The sequence below is a fragment of the Miniopterus schreibersii genome (assembly GCF_964146895.1).
Source record: "Miniopterus schreibersii genome assembly, chromosome: 5".
In the NCBI taxonomy this organism is placed as follows: domain Eukaryota; kingdom Metazoa; phylum Chordata; class Mammalia; order Chiroptera; family Miniopteridae; genus Miniopterus; species Miniopterus schreibersii.
In genome coordinates, this window is record NC_138106.1 from 30,108,804 (window position 1) to 30,127,413 (window position 18,610).

General features: G+C 35.3%; 1 protein-coding gene across 2 annotated transcripts in view; it reads left to right on the forward strand.

Moving 5' to 3' along the window:
- The window catches only part of NAALADL2 (N-acetylated alpha-linked acidic dipeptidase like 2), a 661,226-nt gene that overhangs the window by 248,509 nt on the left and 394,107 nt on the right, over positions 1-18,610 (forward strand). For both annotated transcript variants that reach the window (XM_081138571.1, XM_081138570.1), the window contains exon 3: positions 15,020-15,293. In XM_081138571.1, coding sequence (XP_080994697.1) covers positions 15,020-15,293 — 274 coding nt within the window. The remainder of the gene's footprint in view (positions 1-15,019; positions 15,294-18,610) is intronic.

Sequence of the window (18,610 nt, forward strand, 5' to 3'; positions counted from 1 at the left end):
TTGTCTCTAGAACTACATTTTTAATTCACACCACTGCTTTGTCCCCTGTATTTCCTTTCTAATATGAAGTGGAATATCCCATTTACTTTACAACTCTGTACCTAGGGACTTTAAGAGGGAACTCATAAGATTAAATCAAAATGCAGTGACCCACAATGGTTTTTAAAAAAGTAATGGGAAGAAAGCCTGTGAAAATTTGAAAATAGAATTTTACTATTGTTCTTTACAAGAAATACATACTCAATATGAGCCAACATGTCTGTTTTATATAAATAACTAAAATTATTTTTTTTCAAAACAAATATCAAGACATTTTGGGAAGAAACACTGACATTGCTGTTATGTATAGAGGTTATGTTTATTAGTGTCAAGTATCTGATGGCATTTTTGCCTAATAAATAATGTACTGAATTTATAGTGTTCATAAAAAGCATAGAAAGTTAGATACTTCTTGGAAACCAGTCATTGCCATTGTGTCAGCTGTCACAGCGGAGCTGGAACTGTTTTGTGTCTTTGAGATGAAACATGAGTTTAGTAAAGGATGGCTTCCTGACAGTTATTTATCTGGAGAGGCCGTACACCTCTAGATTAATTGTATGTTTTGTACAAATATCAGTTACTGATTTCGTTTTGATAAATCTATTTATTTTCGGTCGGAGCTTTAGGTGAGTGAAGATATCGCTCGCCGTCAGTCTTCTTTGGCTAACCTCTGAAAAGTAAAAATCAAATGTCATAAGAAAACCATTTTTCTCTTATCGAGCCTTCAAAAGACAACAAACGTATTCTCGTGCTGTTTGGAAGAAGTATGAAGGCAGTAGAAACGTTGAGAATAAAATTTGAAGCACTTTTGTTCATTCTTACTAATCTATCAACTTTAAGCTATGTCCATATTAAAATTAAATGTAATTAAGGATACAGGGTGGGGCAAAAGTAGTTGTATAGTTGTTCTTATGGAAAATAATTCAATAATTAATATACAATAACATAGGAATAAACTCTGTGTTTCAAGTACTTATAACTGTAAACCTACTTTTCCCCCACCCTGTGTGATTTCATTTGCACACATTCTTTGATGATTTAAGCCGTAACCATTAGGGCCTGCAATTCCGCAGTCTGTTCTTGTGCATTAATTTGGATCCTTATATGTAAACGCCTGGTTTTGTTGTAGTAGCTACTTCACATTGCACAAATAATGGAATGTATTGCTGTCAGTTAAGGAGGTTTGGTAGTTTTTTACATGTTTATTGCTACTTTAGATAAGACAACTTGCTTTCCTCTATATGAGCTCATTTAGTGGTTCCCAGTGACCACTGGCTCTCTTCTTTCCCAGCTGAAGTTACTTAACATCTGCATGTAGTCAGATCACCATCACAGCCTCTGAAATTACTATTAAGCTGAGATAGGAGAGTCTCTAATTTAATTTTTCTGAACCTGTTTCCTCATCTCTAATGTTTCAGTACAAATACTTTTCAGGGTTGGTACATATATTGATAAATCCTTATTATTAGTGCTAGTTCATCAATAATCCAAAAAGCGTCTCCAAGAAAATTTTGCTATGTTCCCATGTTAATATTATGCCTCTTTTCCTCTAATAAATACCAACACTTGAATCACAGTCCTGACACATCTCTTGGTGCTTCTCCTCCTGGAACTTTGCCCTGGATTCCCAATTCTTCTTTATCCAGCGACTGCATCAGAATTAAAACCTTTGCAGGAGCCTTACTCACCTGTTATCTAATTATCTGACAATTGGCTGCCCACCTGGAGTTGTGCACATAGTCCAGCCTTAGGTTTCTCATTGCCAGGGTATTGCCACTCCTCAGGCCACTTCTGTGGCTTTCTTAATGTCCCTTTGAGAATCCTGGCCTTAGGAATTCTACAAGTAATGCCCCTTATCTGCTGGGTCAGAAATCATCTTAGTTACCTCCCTCATTCTTGGAGGTGATATAGTTGTCTCCGTACACCTAATTCATTAATTCAGCGCTTGATTTCTTGCCATGTAGGCCAGCCCACACTGCTTCTGCTGAAAAGTTTTAAGACAATCTGTCAGTTCAGGGCCTGACTCTTTTTATGATTAAAATAATTCTTTTGGATGGGCCAGGAAATAAGATTGTGAGGATTAGTTTAGTCAGGCAGACAGGCTGGGGGGTAATAAACATATTCCTGGAGGACAATGTAGGACTAAATGGAATTATCTCTCAATAGAATGATTTATTTTTTATTAATTCTATGACATGATGACATGTCGGTAGATCCTTAGTGGATGAATAATTTTAGTGTCAATTTGTAATCATTCTTTCCAAAGATAACTTAAATGCATTTTCCAGTCTGCCAATAATCTGTCACAAGTGTACTGCCTAGATTCTGATTTGGTCTGTACAATTCTTTTTTGACTTCTCATCTGACAAAAAATAGTACAAATGCAGTCATACAAAAAAAGATGACCAATTTTGAATATGACATACCCTGGTTTCCCATTTCCTCATCACTTCACATATCCCAGTGTCATTAATTCTAAAACAAAATTAAATTTTGCTATGGTCATTTTCTTTAGCATAATTGTTGGTTCCATTAGCTTTTAGGAAATAAGTTGAGTTACCTCAGGCTTAATGAGGCCTCAAGGGGATATAAAAATACTCTTCATTAAAAGATAGATGCAGATAGTTCCCACAGATTCATGGAAAGGCAGATAACTATTTAACAGTTCTACCTTTCTAGAGTATAAAATGTAAAAATAGGGGTCAAGTGACTAAAAAAGCTTACTTGGGCCAACTACATAATGTAAAATAAATAAAGTGCTAGACCACTGGGGATGGAGGTACATTGTGAACTGTAGCTCTCACTCCCTGTCTAAAATATCCAGGTGCTCTCCCATCCCAGCAGAATGTTGAGAGGCAAGCATTCCAGACCTGTGATTGTCAGAACTTCGAATTTAAACATTAGACCAGAAAAGAAATTGTGGGGAAAAGAAGCAGCAGAGATTATAGATTTTTAAAACTCCCAATTTTAAATGTGAGTAACACAGAATATGAGGATACCAAATTCAGTTGTAAGGGAACAGTTTTTCAACCTCTGGAATGTATCTAAAATGATTCACATGTACCATAGGTGTTTTGTATATTCTTGTTTTCAGATTATGTTTACAACGTAATAGAATTTTAAAAGTCAGTACAATTTTGTTGGCTTTATCTCTGGGTATACACATGCTAAGGAACAGCCCAGCAAGGCAGATATACCCAAAACCTGCAGAGGGAGGTGTAGAAGAATATAAAAATAAGGACTTTTCAGTTCTTTGGGAGAAATATTGAGGAAAGCCTGGCCACCAACTGCATGTTCTCATTTATAGTCTGCAGTCCTCACAGTGTTTGTTGTTTTTCCCCAGAAATAACAGGCAAAAAAGCAACTCTGCTTTGTACCACTTTCTTGCTTAGGACTCAAATTAAATGTTTTGTTCTGTTTATTTCACATGGACCAAAAATTAGTTCAAGTATTCCCACACAGCATGACTTAATTTGGAAATATGCACATATATTTTTAAAGTCTCTGAAAAAAGTCTACTGGCCATCCATGGAATGTAACACGAAAGGTGGCAATTAACAGAAGTTGCTTGGTTGGTACTTATTTCTCACAGCTTAACAGAGTTCAATATAATTATGTAACATTATTATTGCTCTGAAAAGAGCAGTGACTGACTATAAGAAAAATCAGAGCTTTCGTTTTAACTATGCACCAATGTAAGTATTAGTGGTCTTGAGCAACCATGGACCTATATGAAAATAAGCTTGTGCCCATATTTCTAAGAATTAAAACAAGGATTTGGAGTAGCAGGCTCTAAAGAATTTGTTCATTTCCCTTACTTTTTTTCCTTATACTATCTCTTGGTTTTTGTCTTCATTAGAGCTTGTATTTGTTAGCAAAATCCAAATGTATTGGCTAATGAGAGAATTTGAATCATAATTTGTGTATATAGACCCATAGAAATGGTAGAGACTAAGCAGAGAACACAAATGAATAATGCTTGTGTTAATTTAACTGTGCTTAATGAGTAGCCTTATTAAATTTCTGGAAACCACTGTGGTATATTTCAGTTCTTTGCAAACTAATTTTTTATGATAAAATGAAGCATGCATTTATTTAATATATTATGCAATTCATATATTATATAAGTATACTTCATATACTTTATATATTATGCAATATTCATGTATTATGTAAGTGTTCCATAGTAAATAATTAAAGAATATTTATTAAAAACTCACAGGTTATATTAAAAATCCCAAAATGCATATCAGAGAGTACATTGGACTTTTTTCTTCTGTACTTTTGTTTCTATTTCATTTGTTTTTGTTCTTATTTTTACTATTTTTTCCTTTAGATTCCATTTAAGTTTATTTTGCTGTTATTTTTCTAATTTCTTGAAAATAAAGCTAAATTATTGAACTTTTGCCTTCTTATACATTGTAAGTTTAAGACAATATATTTTCCCTCTAAGCATTGCTTTAGCTGCTTACCCTAAGTAATACTATGTCATATTTTTATTATCATTTATTTAAAATATTTGATATTACTATTTTAATTTCATTTTTGACTTATTGGTTATTTGGAAGGATTGTTTAATTTCTAAGCAACTTGGATTTTCTGCTTATATTTGTGTTTTTGATTTCTAGCCTACTTTCTCTGTGTTCAAGAGCATATAGTCTATAAGATTTAAATGTTTTAATGTCTGTTGAGACTTGCTTTATAGCCTACAACATGGACAATTTTGGTAAATGTTCCATGTGCACTTATAAAGTTGTTGGATATAGTTTTCCATGTATTGCAAATTGGCCAATTTTAAAATTGCATTTGAACATCTATTGCCTTTCATTTCTTTTTCTACTATTCTATTTAGTTACTAAGAAGGGCCCGTTAAAATTTTTAACTGTGACTGTGAATGTGCATATTTCTTTTGTACTTTTAATTCTTGCTTTATAAGTTTTGAACCCTATCTCACTTAGCTAGAGATCAGGGTGTTTTGTTTGGTTTAACCACTCATTCACATAGCCACTCAATAGATATATGACTGTGAGTGTGATAATAGTTATCCAATGGCAAATTCCAGGAAATATGAATGGGACAGTATAAAGTGTACTTTGCCCATTTGACAAAGAGGTTAAGATGGCTTGGCCAGATTCTGCCTAAATCAAAGGAAGCATGTACGTTTCCCATACATAGTGGATACTCAATTAGATTACTAATATTTTTGTTTCTTCCTCAGTCTCAGAACATATTAGCTTTCTGTGTGTGCTTTTATCAACTGGATTCACATCACTGATATTCAGCCAATAGTATGAACCTAGGCACACCCACACCGATGCAGAAGAAAGACATCATTGACCTAGATTCAAAAATGGTCACCATTTCAGTTTCTACTGGAAAACTAGCAGTTCTCTGAGACTCTACTTATTGATTTGTTCTCCAGACTCAGTGTTGTCACCCTGCTCTGCCAGACTTCATTAACTGCTATCTCTAGATTCAGGACCTGAGAAAATGATTATTACTTGGTGCATTCACAGATGTTTCTATTCACCTTTCCGTACTATCTGCATTTACACATGGACCAGGGCAGAGGTTCTCAAATGTTTGGGCCTCAGAACTCCTTCACAATCTTTGGCATTATTGAGCTCTCCTAAGTGTTTAAGTTTATGAAGGTTTTATATGTCCCACTGATTTATTAGGATTAAAACTGAGAAATTTGTAAAAGATGTATTAATTTATGTAAAAATAATAAAAACCTATAACATATTAACCAAAATAAAATATTTTGTTAAAAATATTTTTCAGAGAAAAAATAGTGAGAAGAGTAGCATTGCTGTCTATTTTCTGCATCTTTTTAATGTCTGGCTTAATAGAAGACTGCTAGATTCTCATATTTTCTTCTGTATGTGGTCTGTGACAATATGTCATTTTAAGTGAAGTACACAAAGATAATCTGGCCTTATACACATATGTAGTTGGAAAAGGGTAATGTATTTTAAAAGCCTTTTCAAGTAATTATGGGTAATCAAAATTATATCAAAACTTGACAAGTGGTAGCTTTTTAATAGTTGTAATTTGGAATCTGAAATGACATCAGTAAACTTTCCATACATTATTATATTAAAATAAAATCTCCAATCTTACATTTTAATTGGGTCTTTTGTCCATGCATAAGTTCGTACCATACATTGCTCATTTGGAAAATATTGCGCCACTAATGCAGATCTTTCAGATGTTGATATATTCTATTATATGACATTTTTAAAATTCACATTTATTCATATTACATCTGATCGCATCAGAAACATTTTTATGTATTAGAAACTTGTAAAGCTCATTGTGACAAATCGAAGTTTTTTAAAATTCAAGTTTTCACTCAAAAGCTTGAATATTTTCAGTCATAAAAATAACTGTCATGTTATTTTCTTGAAGAGGACTGCTAATTTTGAGAAATGTCTCCTAGTTACCAAAGTCTGATATACCATAATTTACCTACCCATAATAATTTCAAGTAAAAATGGTTTCTCATGGAAAGAAATACTAGGTCAGTGTACAACTTAAAGTGCTTTTCTGGATACTGTCTCGCTTCAGTTCAGCAAAGTGCTTGATTCACACCTCTCATTTCGTAACAGACATTTTTAAAAAGACATGCTTGGTTTGAGATTTAAAAAAATTAGTAAGTGTTACAGATTTATCAATGTTGAATAAAGCTGACTTTCTTTTTTTCTGCAAGTGGGTGATAGTGAAGAATTCAATAGCTATTAGTTTGTTACCACTGCCTTTATTTGTGCCAAAAGGCAGGCAATTTTACCCACAGTTCCTTTTGCATCATCACTTCATATTTCAACACAGTGAAGAAGGCAGGTATTATTATGAAAATAATTGTGATGATCTCAGAGATCCCAGAAGGGGCCTCTGGGACTCCCCAGGGGCTTCCTGACCACACTTTTAGAACCATTGGACTAGAAAGTCACCTGCTGAGGCCCAACTATTTGGCTTGGGCCAGGGCAGAGAGGCAGATTTCTGCATCTCCTTCCTTAAAACTGGAGAATCATTCTAACTCTTTCCTAAGCTCATTTTTATGTAATTTTGAATTTTATGTACGGAATTTGCACTTATGAACATAAACCACCGAGAGCAATGGCTAGCGCAACAGGTACTCAGAAAATGTTGGGAATGATGACAGGATAAGCAGCGGCAACTATTGTGGATATTTACTTTCAAGGCATTTGAATTGTAAGCTCATTTTTGACACTGTCATACAGTTCTTAATATTAGCGGTAGGGCATTTTCCTGTTTGGATACCTTTCTTGAATTCTTTAGTTAAACTTTTGCTTATCTGTGTTTTCTAATTTTCATTTCTGCAGTAAATACAGTTACTTGCACAATAAAAAAAAAAAATGAATGAAAGTTTTAACTGGTAGATGATTTTAATTTTTCTAGTAAGAATAAGGAATCAGTGTCTTAGACCATTGCTTCCAGACGTGACATCCCCGCTGTGCTCCTGCCCTGAACTGTCAGTGACTTTTTGCAGGAAAAAAAGAAAATACGTAAAAATTTAAATTTGGTGTTTCGCATTTAAATATCATGGGTCGATATATTCAGATAGCACGAACTCTTTCAAAAGAAAGAGGGGGAAGGTGGCAAGTAGGGCTTTATAATTCCGATCATGAATCAAGGTTAAGGTCATGTGTATGCTCTGATGCAGGGCTTATTTGAGACAGATGATTTAGAAGGTGCTAGACACTGCCCTGCCCATTTTACATGCTATCTCGTGTGATGCTTTCAAAAAACCCATACGGGCGAGGACAGCAGTGGGGCGCGGCCCAAGGCAGGGCGAGGCGGAGGTGAGGATGGGTGGGCAAAGAAGGGGGAAGGGGGGACATCTGCAGTGGTGTCAACATTAAAAGTATTTAATAAGAAACAGCCAGTTTGCTAAAAACAAACAAACAAAACCCCATAAAATGTTACTATTTAACATATTACAGTGTTGTAACTGAGGCTCACAAGATGTTGATGTGCACAAGGTCATCTAGCTTGTATTGGAGAACCAGAATTTAAGCCCTCTTTTGCTGAATCCAAAATCCAGAATCTTTTTAACCTCTTTCCTACTCCTGCCAAAGCTCCAATTTCACACACACACACACACACCCAACCTCCCCTGCCAATCTTTTGTTGACACTTAGCTATCCAAGTATCCTGGATTATTTATTAGGTTCAGTAGATTAGGTCCTGGCCCACTAGGAATAGTATATGTCAGAAATACACCAACATCAAAGCTGCTCATTTCTTGTCTAGCAACAAGCCTCTTTTTATCTTGATGTATACCATAGTGGTGAAGCACTTAAATGACAGCTTATTCAAATAGCACAACGTGAAATATGCTTTCCTTGTCAAAACTCTGTTTTCTTTTTAGCATTTAGAGTTTTCATTTTTATTTCCATACTGTCATGACTTCCAGTGCCCAGACATCTTTACAGATTGATTTCAATGCATTTCATAAAATTGACTGTATTAACAATTGGTTTTCACATGATTTATGCAACTTTAATGAGGATGATTTAATAGAGATTTCACTCTTGGGTGCTGAAATGAGCCTGCCCATGGAGGAAAGTAGACCTGATGAAGAGTGATGAGCGATGGTTAAGTTCTTCCTGATGCTGATTATTGCCCTGACAGACATGATCTCTGTTGCTCTGAAAATAGCCTTAACCTATTTGCAGTGTCACAGAAGGATGATGTCTTTGTATTTAAATATAATAATTGTCCCAATTCTATATAATTACCTTCATTGTTTTAGCCAGTCTTATAGTAGTACTCAGTATTTAATTTGCTATATTGAAAAATAAACTAAAATAACTATATATCATGTTAAAATTATATTTTCAACATATAATTTTGTTAAAGGTATATTTATTTAGTACAAAAATATTTACTATGAATATTTGTTATGATTACCATTTACTGGGTACAAGACACTATAGTCAGAGTTTGGGGATGTGTTAAAGAGGGTAAGGCTTACTACTTGTCCTTTAAAACTTTATTTTTTAAGATTAATCAATTCCATGAAAACGGAATTTTGTTAGCGTTTCAAGGAGTTTAAAAAATTCTCAGTAAATATGCTTATTCTGAAGTATGATGGAGACCTGTCACTTTTGTTATGATTTTATTGAAATAGAAAATGTTTCTCCTAATATTTACTTAATAGTCTTTCAGTTATCTGAGGGGTCATTGGATCATGGAGTAGTGACTCTTGTTGATATCAGAAACATCCAAACCTGTAGAGAAATTTTATGAGTTTATTTGAGTTAAACTGATGACAATTGCAGGGAAGCAAAAGCTCAATGGATTGAGAAAATGCTCTGGAAAATGGTAGTTTTACCACTTATTTTATACATCAGAATCAAAGGGGAAGACATAAGGGGGGTTACATTAAATCATTGGTAATAGGGGAAAGCAAGAGAGAGATCTCGTCGGGAGATCTCTGAGATTGGATAAAAAGTAAGACACATAGACACATGCTTATTTTACATTGGTAAGTACAGGATAGTTAACAGTTAACATTTACAGCACATAGAGGTGATATGTGAGAGGCCAAGATAACAACGAGGGGTCTGTGGTCTTGTGTTCTGGTGGGAGACTGTGCCCTGAGAGGTCTAGAATAAAGAGGATTGCTCTGACATTCCGAAAGTGTCTTATCTTGGATGCAAAAGACCATAGACAGGCTCAGTTAAGGTAAGGACTAACTTTTGTCAAGGAAGATACCAACCTAGGACATGACTACCCAGCATAACCTGCTTTTAGTTAGTAAGTTTTTATGTCAAACCATGCAGGCCTCCCCTGAGCTCGTCAGGTTTAGTATGTGGTCCCTTTTTGGTCCACACTGTTTAGATCAAAGGTCCCTGTAAATTTTGGTACCATCCCCATTTATGTCATCGCATTAGACAACCAAGCAGATGAAATTGAAGACTTGTCATGTTTCACTGATCAGATTCAATGTCCGTTTTGTAAGTGTGCTTTTAGATTTAGTTTAGATAAATTAAAGTGACTTCAAGTGAAAAGGACCTATTACAACTATTCCTGAAAAACAGAGATAAAGAAAGTCTCAAACCTTGACACTATTAACAGTAAGTGTAGTATTCTTGTGTAGGACTGGTACATTCTGTAAAATCTTATTAGCCTCCATGCCTTGACAGCCTGTATTTTATTGTCACATTTCTTCCTTCTAAAATATATTTTTATAAATGTTTTGTCATGAGATACTACTGTTTTTTCTTGCAATTCTAATATGCACTCAATATTAACCAGAGATGAAATTATGTCCTATATAAATATGCACAAGGGTGAAACATATATAATTATACCCTTGGACACTTTTTTTTCTGCTTCAGGTAGTAACAGATACGTTGGCAATTTATTTTATATCTATCTTCTGGTTTTAATCCAGCTTATTTTGCTATTTATACAAAATAAGTTGAAAGAAATATCAAATTAATTAAACAAGTATTTATTGAGCTTTAAGCTTGGGACTTACCTGGAGGTCACCAAACCCTTCAGCATGCCTTGCAAAACTTGCAAAGCATACACCTATGTACCATATTGTCATTAATCACAAAAAGAGAGGGCATTAAGATCTCTTTCAGATAACCTACTGCTGTGCTAGTTTTTAAAAAATGAAATATACAAGAAGCAGTTGTTTCTTTCTTGTTCAAATGGTTCCCAAATGTTGAAATTTGGGCTACTATATTTTTGAAATACTTTGACTTCTCTCTGTCTTACTTTCTCATGAGCATGAAGATCTCTTTCCTTCAGTGTCACACCACTTGACTTAATTATTTTATCCAAATACTGTGTGCTTTCTAACACTCAACATTTATATCGCTTTTGGGAAGCATTAAGTTCAGAAGACACTGTTCTTTCTAAACAGCAGTGTAGTGTAGTGGGAATCTGAAATTCTAAGTAGTATAGTGGAAATCAGACCTATTTAATCTGGGACAGTTTAGATCTTTATTATATTACCTGACCCTCATTTCCCTTATCTTTAAAATGGTAATAATAGTTACATTAGGGTTATTTTGTGTGATGACTATGCACAGTATTTTCGGTCCCCGTAGTACACAGTCCATACACAACATACAGTTAGTGTGTTATTTCAGGAGGTGAGCAGCAGTTGATTCTGCTCTTGCTCGGCCCGGCATTAGTGGCTGGCTGGCAGGGAAGGTGCGGGCTGCCTTTCCCTCCTAAACATTTCACTTCTTGCTATTATATGATATCATTTTAATATGCATTTTAGTCTTAATATTTTCAAAGCAGAATTAAGATATTAAAAAAGTCAGTTCACGCTATAGAGTTTTTAAGCTCACTACACCCATAGAGTATATGACTCACAACTTTACTACTTTGGATACCAACTCAAAGAGCAGCCTTAAGGAAAAGTTTGCCTTTTTAATATATGAGAAATATCAACGGGTTCAGTTTGAGTGTGTGTGTATGTTATTGCGTACACACATCAGAAAATCCCAGTGGAGATTAGTAAGTGTGCTACTTTTTATCTGTGTATTGCTAGTATGTTTCTTTAGATGTGTTATTTTTCTACTTATTTACAGAATAACCTTGGCATTCTCCCTGGTAGTAGGAATACTACATGCATCACCTCTTTCAGTTCTAACATCAGCGTTGCACCGGGGCTCATCGAGGAGCAGGTGTTGAACATTGATATAAACAGAATTTTCTGTTTCTGTCTACCAGAGCCAAAATCCTCCCATTCCCAGTATCCCCTGGCCAACAGAATGCTAATGCCAAACTAACTTCCAAATTCAGGTCTCAGGGGTGACTTCATTATGATGACTGCCATAATCCTGGCCCGAGGCCGCTCTGGTTTTAAAAATTAAGGCAGAGTAAAATTTTTGTCAAATGGCTACCTAGTGATTTTAGGTGACACACTTCTAGTTTGCAGATTTCTCTGAAATTGGTACATTGAGATTACATTGCAGTTCGTTGCTTAATAACATTTCTTAGCAAAGCTGCCTAATTAGAACAGAACTGTTGCTCACCATAAAACCCCCAATTGTTTATTATGGGGAAAAGCGTTCAGAAAACTTGAAGTTTTCAATAAAATCTAGGCATTTTAACATCCTAAGTGATTTGAGATAACTAATGAATAGAATCCTTTGACCAAACCATTTATAACAATAAGGCTTTATTTGAAAGGCGACTGACTTATTTAAAACAATTTATATTTAAAGGTTACATAATTTCAGAACTCATATGGCCTTTGTTTTTCTGGGGTGCAGTGGAGCATTGAAATTGGTGTCAGCAGTTTGATAAATTGAAATACCATTTTAGAGGCAGTAAAATTAAAAGGTAATGTTAAGAAGACTGTACTTGAACAGGTATTTTCTTATTAATTATATTAATTATTGGGAATGTTAAGCAATATTTATTAAGAACAAGTGTTTCCTCTGTCATCATTTTTAGAGACTTGTATTTTTATAACCATGTATATACCAGGCTAACATCTTTTAGAGTACATTTTTTTATATCGATACAATCAATCTCTTCAAATTAGTATGAAGGGATTCTCATATTTCCTTAACTTTAGTCGACTGCCATAATATACATGATTTGTATAACTCCATCAGGTAGAGATAATGTGAAAAATGATGTCAGATCAATCAATTTTGAGCAAAGGTCTGTATTACAAGTCTATGGAGATGCAGGAACTTGGTTCGTTATTGTCAGTTGCTCTCCGGGGGTTTCCCTCTCGAATGTCATGGAATAGCAATCAGTACTTACAAGGAAACCATGTCTTAGGTGCTCAAGTTTGTGTATTTCTTTTCTGGTATTTTAAAATCAACATTATGAAAAACACAAAGATGCTGTATGCATTTTAATAAACCTCCTTGAAAACACCACTGTCCTGGGCTGACAAGGCGGTAAAGAAATCTGCAAGGGAACCAAAACTTAGGAAAGTACTGTGGCAAGTGATGAAATCAGAAACCTAAAACTTTGAGGATTAGTAGCAGGTGGCACAGGAAGCAAAGAGCTGAGGTTCAAAGAAGAAATAATAAAATTCTTATGGCACTGAAACATTGAATCAGCAGTTTGTAGTTCTTCCATAATAAGAATGTGAAGTATAAACAATTTTTAATTTAAGAAAAATTTCTGTCTTTCAAAAATTGTAATTATATTCAAGCTCTCTCAGAGAGCAGACCAAGAGATGGAACGCTGTTTCATCTTATGAGGTTTGTATAACTTCAGACCAAATTAGATAGAAAGGATGCCTGAAGGAACATCACATACCAGCTTTACTTATAAAAAGAGACATGAAAATAGTAAATGAGATGTTGGCAATGCAAATTACATAATCGCTAAAAATCATAATGCATTCTACTAAGTAGAGTTAATCTGAGGAATGCGAGTCTGAGTGAATACGAAATAAACCAGTTAAAGTAATTCATCCCATTAAAGAAAAGGATACTGCGATTATCTAAATAAATGCATAGAAATTTCTGATCAAATCACTCATTAATAAAAAATAACACCTCTTATTAAAATAAGAATGAGAGGAACATCTTTAACCTGATGTTTAGAATACAATGTGGATGTCCACTATCACACCTTATTAAATAACCTGAAACCTGGAGGACTCTCAGAAACCTAATACTGGATGACAAAACAGACCACACAAGAATTCGTAGATTAATTAAAATCACCGTGCTGTAAGTTGCTAAGAGAGCAGACCTCAAGTGTTTTCACTACAAAAAAGAAATGATAGCTATGTGGTGTGTTGGAGGTGTTCACTGACACTGTGCTGGTAATCATTTCGCAGCATGTAGTGTGTCAAGTCAACATGTTGTACACCTTGAAGTTACATGATGTTACATGTCAAATATGTCAATAAAGCTGGGGAAAAAAAAATATATATATATATATATGGTGTAAGCCCTGACAGTGGCTTTTCTTTTTGTAACCCAAGTGCCTGATTTAACCTTTGATTGCTGAGGGATCCACTTCAAAGAGGCACCTGCTCTAAAGAAGGCAATCTCTAATAAACCCATTGCCAGCCACACACTAGACAAAGAGCCAGGCAGCCTCCCCCGCTGGGGCTCCTTCATTTAAAAAATCTTGGTTAAGTTGGATAACTGACCATTTAGGCTACTGGTTTGTTCTCTTCCTGTGCTTTAAATCCCTGCTAAGTTTTTAATTCAACAATAGAGAGTGAGCCAGTAAAACGTTAGGTGCCCACCCTCAACTCCAGAACACCAGGCCTGTTCATGAGCTCGTCCTTTCTCTCTCTTTCTCTCTCTCTCTCTCTCTCTCTCTCTCTCTCTCTCTCTCTCCCTGCCTCCCTCCCTCCCTCCCTCCCTCCCTTGCCCCACATCACTATGGGTTATGGAACAGGTATAGGAATAAATAAATTTATAGGCTTAAGCATGCACACACAAAAATGAATTTCATATTGGTTTGACAGTCTGTGGTTGGTTTTATCATGATAAACTAATTTTATTGTATATCATTGTGGTCATAGCATCATGTCATTTGGCATGTAACTTGTATCAAAAAGAGTTCTGTCTCTTTCATTTTAAATAGCAACAGCTTTGTATTAGTCACATAGCTGTATATGAAATCATAGCAACTGTAATACTGTCTCAACCAGAATTACTCCTTGTTTTGGAAATGAGTTTTAAATGGATGGTGTTGATGTCCACAGAAGGATCAGAACTAATAAAAGAACTAGTTGACATTAATCATTCTCTTCTCTGCAGTCCCACAGTGCTTTATTAGTTCTTAAGAACTTAATTCATTCTGTTTTGATTTAGTGCAATTTTTGTGCAGGCTCATCGCCTCTACCCAACCGGGAGTTTCTTGTGTAGTGTCCGGTCTCATTCATCTTTCGTGTCCCACAGCTATTAATAATTGTTCATATATGGAACAATCACAACTAAAAAAAATAAAGATTTTCTCTTTTTTTAGAATGTGCTTCTTGAATTTCTTTCAGAAATTTGATACAACTGTACAGAAGTGAAGATGACACAGAAATTTCCAAGGCGATTAAGACTCAATGGACTTCTTTGGGCCTCGAAGATGTACAGTTTGTAAATTACTCTGTGCTGCTTAATCTGCCAGGCCCTTCTCCCAGCTCTGTGACTCTGAGCAGCAGTGGCCAATGCTTTCATCCTAATGGCCAGCCGTGCAGTGAAGACGCCAGGACACACAGCAGCCAAGATCTACTCTACTCATACGCAGCCTATTCTGCCAAAGGAACTCTCGAGGTAATATGACCATTTGTCTCTGTCATTTACGGTGAAATAGAATTAGAAAACAACAGCTTTCATCTAAATTGAACTAACTGGCAAGATGCAACATACCAAAGTAACCATTAAATGTTCTCAGTGTGGAGGTGCCAGGAAAGGAAAAGGAAGATCTGGATTGTCCGACCCTTTCCTTGTCATGTTTTGGAAGTGAAAACACGTTAGAAGAATTTAATTCAAAAGTGTTGAACATGTGACTGAGTCATTCACATTTTGCTGAATACATATAGTTCATGTTCATTTCATTCTTTGTTTTTAAAAGGCAAATTTTAATAGATTGATTAGGACAGACGCAATGGAAATGGAGACAGTTGGGTTTTGAAACCGTCGGCACACAAGAACCACAGTGGGAAACTGATGTGATCATTCACACATTTAAGACTGGAAATATTTGAAACCTAGTACTTCTACTTTCTTGAATGGAAAACACCTGGGCTAGGGGGCCAGCTGTGGATTATTGCTTTGCTATTTTGTGCGTTAGCTGGTTTTTTTTGTTTGAGGGTTTTGTTTGTTTTTGCTGGTGTGTGTTTTTGGCATTGTGGTTAAGTGCATGGCTTCTAGAGCCACATGGACGAATTTCTCTGTCAGCTCCCAAATTACCTGCTGTTACTTATTCATGTAGGGCTGTCTCCTCATATCTATGATGTGCACAATCATACAGTGGCACCTCGGTTTTCGAATGTACTTTGTTCCGGAAGCCCGTTCAAGCTCTGACACGTTCGAAAACCGAGGGATCCACAGCCCACAGCTGGGCCTCAGGGTCTTGCCCTCAGCGGATGCTGCAGGGCCTGTTCCACTTCCGAGGTGTGTTCGAAAACCGAAGCATTTACTGCCAAGTTTACGGCGTTTGTAAACCAGAATGTTCATCAAAGGAGACGTTTGAAAACTGAACTATTTCCAACATCATAATTGTTGTGAGAATCAAATTGACTAATATAAGTGAATCTTGGAGGACAGAACCTAGGCCGTAGTAAAGACAATATGCCAATTAGACACAAGTAGTGTTAAAGGATAAAACAAACACCTCCATATGGAGAACACAATTTGAGAACTTAACCAGGCAAATTGGATGAAGACACTGACAATAACTTTTTAGAATTATACTAATAACTTAAATCTATGGTAAATACATATTAATTTCAATATCTACTCAATAAAGGATACACTAAGTTATTTCTATGGATTTTTAAGCTCTATTTGTATTATGATTTTCAAAAGCAAAGCAATTTATAGGTGACTATTTTATATGCACATAGAATACTTGCATATTTCATGTACATGTCTTAGACAGGTGTATTATTGATACCCACATTTCTAATTAATACAACACTGGTGATTTTTCTGTATGCCTTCAGATCATTTCCTAATTCAAATCAAGCTTGAGAGGTTGCTGCTGCTGATTCAGGCATACCTAATTTTTTATTTTGAGTACATTGTGTTTGCATGAATTTCTATCAGGCAGAGCCATTAACAACTTCCTAAATTATTCTAGTTTGACTGCCAGCAAAGCTCCCCACTACTTTGCTTTTGACAAGGTTATTTGTAGAAGAGGAGTGCCCCTTTTCTTTGAAGAGCTGTCATGTCCATTCATCATATGACTGTTTTGTATAAGCTTCCAATTTTTGCTTTTTGGTAACAGTCTAAACAGCATTTGTGATATCTGAGATCTACTTCGAAAACCTGCTTAGTGCCAGCATGATGGATGGTGTACTTTGCAGCTTCTTTGTAATTCATCGAGCACTGGAAAGGTGACATTGTTTACCCCATCATAATGACAGGTGGGTCAGTAAGAGGTTCCTAAGGAGAGTTGTCCTGTCAGATGCAAAATACATATTAAAATGGATACATAAATAATTTAGCATGAGTGAGGTTAGCTTCCAAGAATAAACAGTAATTTATATTTTTATTAAAAGGTAAATATCAACTATAGTATCAGCATAATGTTAAAGACATTGGTAGTGAGTGTTGACAACGTCTAGTCAGTTGTACAAATAGAATGAATGACTTTATGTGATTCCTGTGCAATTATTTCTTTTGTCCTTTGTGAAACCCACACAGATGCAGAAAGGAAAAGAGAACAATTAATATTTAATATGAGTTGGTCAGATTGGGTCAGCCATGTTCTTAGTTTTGAACAGGGGATTTGTTTTTAGTCCAATATATTTTATGGATGTCAGAGTTTTCATTAAGCATTATTTTGTGTCTGACAGATAAGCCAAATCATGCAATTTTCTGTAGAAAAAAATTTTTTTTAATATATCTTTATTGATTTCAGAGAGAGGAAAGGAGAGGGAGAGAGAGATAGAAACATCAATGATGAGAGAGTCATTGATTGAGCCTGCAACCCGGGCGTGTGCCCTGACAGGGACTCGAACCCTGATTGCCTGGATCCTAGGTCGATGCTCCACTGCTGAGCCATGCCCAGCCGGGCAATTTTCTGTAGAAATTTATTTTCACCAACCCATTAATTGTGCTTAAAATATTTTTATCAAGACATTTATCATTACCTCATTCCTTAGAGAACCCAGAAGCCAGCACCTTCCTGATTAGGTTAATGACTATAGGTTGGCCACTTCAGTCCTGGAAGCCTTAATGTTTGTATTTGCATAAGGGGAAGAATAATATCTCAAGTGGTTGTTGTGGGCAAGAAATGGTATAAACCATGTAAAGTGCCTGGCGCTTGGAAAGCACTCTATAAATGTTAGCTATTGTTATTATTATTATGTGGCATAAAGTAGATATATTCAAGTGGGATAAATTAGGAAAATATCAGAACTATCTATCATAAAACTTGGAAGTACAAACTTTTACTGTATTGTCTGAATATAATCTTCTTGTATTCTGTTTAACATGATAAATATTAATCACCAGGGAGGAAAATGCCTTGATAAGCATGAAGAAATAATGAACTATATATAAATCTCTGATCATAGTTTAATTGAAAACTGAAAACTCAATGAAACTAGGAATGAACTATTTTATTTTTAAATGCAGAATTACAGATTCTGTCAAGTTGGGCCTGAAGAGCGTTCTTATCTTTGTTTTGTAAAATACCAGGATATATGAAATCTGAATACTATCAAATAATTTGTTAAAATGTCTTAAAGAGTAAAAATATAACCACTTCATGGAATCTTTGAATAATTTCTAGTCAGATGTCTATTTTCTCATGGCTAGGAAAAATTTATCTTCTTGTTTTATTTTAAATATTCTCAAACAAAAACAAACTTGAAGGCAAAGCTACATGCATTTGGCTCTGAAGAGTTCCTGTTATAGAT